Below are 3,432 nucleotides of genomic sequence, written 5' to 3'. Positions count from 1 at the left end.
AAACGTATTCATCCTGCGATATTCAGCAACAACTCAGAAAAGTTCCCTTGTCTTTCCCTGTTGTTCATCCTCGCAAAGACAGCGCCCTAAGCTCTTAGATGCTAATATGTGACCTGCTCCCAGCATCTAAGGGATGTTAAAGTATCACTACCCTCAGCTCTCTGTGTGCCTCAAAAATCAGGCAGCCTCTCATTCATACACATGCACATGCATGCACACGTGCACATGTGCACATATGGACACATAGACGCACAACATGTGCATGCGTGTGCATATATGCATGTGCACGTGCAGACACAAACGTGTGCATACATGGACATGAACACACACAACATGTGCACTTGTGCGCACACATGCATGTGGACATGTGAACACAAAGGCATGCACTCACATGTGCGTGCACGTGTGTGCACATGTGTGTGGGTACGCACAGAACACATGCATGTGTGTGCACGTATGCACACATACACATGTGGACACATGGGTGTGCGCTTATGTGTGTGCACACAAACTTGTACACACAAGTACATGCATGCACACATGTGTGCGCCCATATGCATACACACGTGCCTCATTCTCATCACCAGGTAAGCGTTGTCCTGTGGCTTCCATCCTGAAACGCACCCAGAAGGAACCCACCTGGACCCCTGCCCCCCCCCAGTGGCCACGCCACCTCCTGGAACACGCCTCCTCCTCACCTTCCTCCTTGCCGGACGCCTGTGATTTTCAGGGACAAGTCCGATCCATCTCCACGCGCCGCCCTCACAGCCCACGGCTGCCTTTCTCAGCGTGTCCAGCTCACTCCCCCACCCGGTCCTCCAGGGCCTCGAATTCAGTTCTTAACTCGTTCTGACTCCTTCCATCCCTTTATTGGGTCTATATGACTTGGTTTCACATTTGTTCATTTTTAAAATCCGTTGAATTCGTAATCAGACCTCCCCCGGGGCGTTTACTGACATGGCTTTCCCGTGTGACCAGGAGCCCCGTCTGGACGTCTCACCTGCCTGCCTCACCTGCCTCCCACCCACGGTGGCCGGGCCCCTAGCCTCGCGGGAGCCCTGCTTTAGCCACTCCCGCCTCCACTCCATCCGGTGGCCCCAGAGCTGGGAGGCTCGAAGGGGCGACCTCATCACATGGAGGCCCAGTGGCCTCGGCTCCTGTATGAGCTGCATAGAACCCAACGCCAGTCCTCCGTGCCTTCCTCTCCCAGCCCCCGTGGCCACCGTCACGGCCCTGCAGCCCCATGCGGAGCCCGGCTCCCGCTCTCCTGGGCCAGGAGCCCACCATGTCTAGGGTCCAGCGTGTCCCTTAGGGACAGCCTTTCCCAGAGGCAGCTCTGGTGTGTGGGAGCCACGCAGACCGTCACTTCACGGTCCTCTGCTGTGGCATCAGCCCCAACCAGCTCAGGAGCAGCGAAGGCCCTGGCCAGCCTCTGAGCCTCCCTGTGCGTGTCCCTCGGGCCTGACAACCGGTCTGCTCAGCTATCATCAGACTTGGTTGCCCTCCCGCCAGGGCCGGACGCTCAAGTGGCCGTCTTTCCAGAAGTCTGCCTCCTGCTTTAACCTTTCGGGGAACACCTGTGTTTCTAAGGTCCAACCTGAGAGCATGCCTCCTCCGGGGAGCCCTCCCTGACTGCCCACTTCCTCGTGGGCGGGAAAGCTCCCTGCTCTGCTCTCATGGTGGGGCCTGTCTCCCTATGAGGTAGGGCCTGTCATGTGACCCACATCCCCATACACGCCTTCAGCACGGGGCACAGAGGTGTGTTTCTGGCCTTCCCTGCAGGGATGTACACAGACTAGCCAAGTCAGCATCTGCTGGACAGTCTGATTTTATTAAACCGACCTGGATACAGCATTGATCGGGGACCCAGCAGGGCCCGGTGCTGGGCCGGACGCCCCTGATGCTGCAGCCACGTGCCCGACCCAGGAGGGAACTGAACCCCGATTTCTGAGGTTCTCCCCGGCTGTTCACTGCCTGCTTGCTTTGGCCCGTACTCGGCGCTGACCTTTGATCACGTGTTGAGGCCCACAGAGCCGTGGACACGAATGAAAACACACTTGGGTGGCTGTCGCATGAAACGCGCCTCACTGACTTTAGGGAAATCGCTTTGACTCTTTAAAGGATTGAATGTCGTGCCCTGGCTGGTGTTGCTCAGTGGCTAGAGCGTCAGTCTGCAGACTGAAGGGTCCCGAGTTCAATTCCAGTCAAGGGCACATACCCAGGCTCAATACCCGTTGGGGGGCCTGCAGGAGGCAGCCGATCCATGGTTCTCTCTCTTCGTTGATGTTTCTCTCTCTCTCCCTCTCCCTTCCTCTCCGACATCAATCACAATAGATTAAAAAATCATAATAAGATTTTAAAGCACTGGATGCGCTCTTTGAGCCGAGATCCTGCTGCAGTAACGCTCCTCTCCTCTCCTCTCCCCTCGCCGCCCCCGCCAGGCACCACAGCCCTGTACCTGTTCCTGCTAATGCACCCGTCCATCGTCGGCAGCCTGCCCAGCCCCCGCACCTTCGAGGAGGTGCAGTTCTTCAACGGGAACAACTACCACAAGGGGATTGACTGGTGAGGACAATGCCGTCACGCGCATGCTCCCGCGCCTGCCCACAGCACCCGCAGAACCGCAGAACCCGTGTCACCCACCACGTGAATTAGATATGGACGCGCTTAATCAGTGTGGCCCGTCATGTGATGTGGACGGTGCTATGATGGTAACACTTTTCTGGTCAATGCATATGAGAGAGTAGAGAGGACTGTGGGATACTTTCCATAAGGATTATGCATAAGGAGCTTTAAGATCCTCCTTGTGTGTTATTATTTCACTGTCACTGCGCCTAGAGCACGCATGTCAAACTCAAAGGCTAACACGGGCCAGATAAACGAAGTCTGACATGCTTGGCCTAGAGCATGTGAACCGGGTATATAAGGTGTCTCCCCGGGGACACATGCATCGGGAGGGGGTTTTATTCTAGACCCCGTGACGTGTGTCTTCATCAGCCGCACAGACAGGGCTGTTGCGATGATGTGAGCTGAGATTTGTCGTGGCAATAACACAGGTTCCCAAAACTGCATCCCTGCCGCTCACACAAAACTGTGTCCCTGCCGGTCCCACAAAACTACATCCCTGATGGTCACACAAAACCACATCCTGCTGATCACACAAAACCGCATCCCTGATAATCACACAAAACTGCATCCCTGCTGGTCACACAAACCACGTCCCTGCCGGTCACACAAAACCTCATCCCTGACGGTCACACAAAACCGCATCCCTGATGGTCACACAAAACTGCATCCCTGATGGTCACACAAAACCGAATCCCTGCCGGTCACACAAGCGCCTAAGAGGAATATTACTTTGCATTTGAAAACATTTTTTCTTTTTTTAAGCTTTATTGTTGACAGTATTACATGTCCCCCTTTTCCCCCCAC

The 3,432-nt window shown here is 55.4% G+C and overlaps 1 protein-coding gene across 1 annotated transcript in view; it reads left to right on the top strand.

Annotated features, from left to right (window-relative positions):
* LOC102253141 (bifunctional heparan sulfate N-deacetylase/N-sulfotransferase 4) overlaps positions 1-3,432 on the top strand; it is a gene marked incomplete at its 5' end in the record, with an annotated part of 150,100 nt that overhangs the window by 131,771 nt on the left and 14,897 nt on the right. The window contains one exon of the mRNA XM_014550539.1: positions 2,442-2,565. Within this exon, the coding sequence (XP_014406025.1) occupies positions 2,442-2,565 (124 nt within the window). The remainder of the gene's footprint in view (positions 1-2,441; positions 2,566-3,432) is intronic.

This window comes from Myotis brandtii, unplaced genomic scaffold (genome assembly GCF_000412655.1).
Source record: "Myotis brandtii unplaced genomic scaffold, ASM41265v1 scaffold603, whole genome shotgun sequence".
In the NCBI taxonomy this organism is placed as follows: Eukaryota; Metazoa; Chordata; class Mammalia; order Chiroptera; family Vespertilionidae; genus Myotis; species Myotis brandtii.
This window is presented reverse-complemented; position numbering and strand designations above follow the sequence as displayed.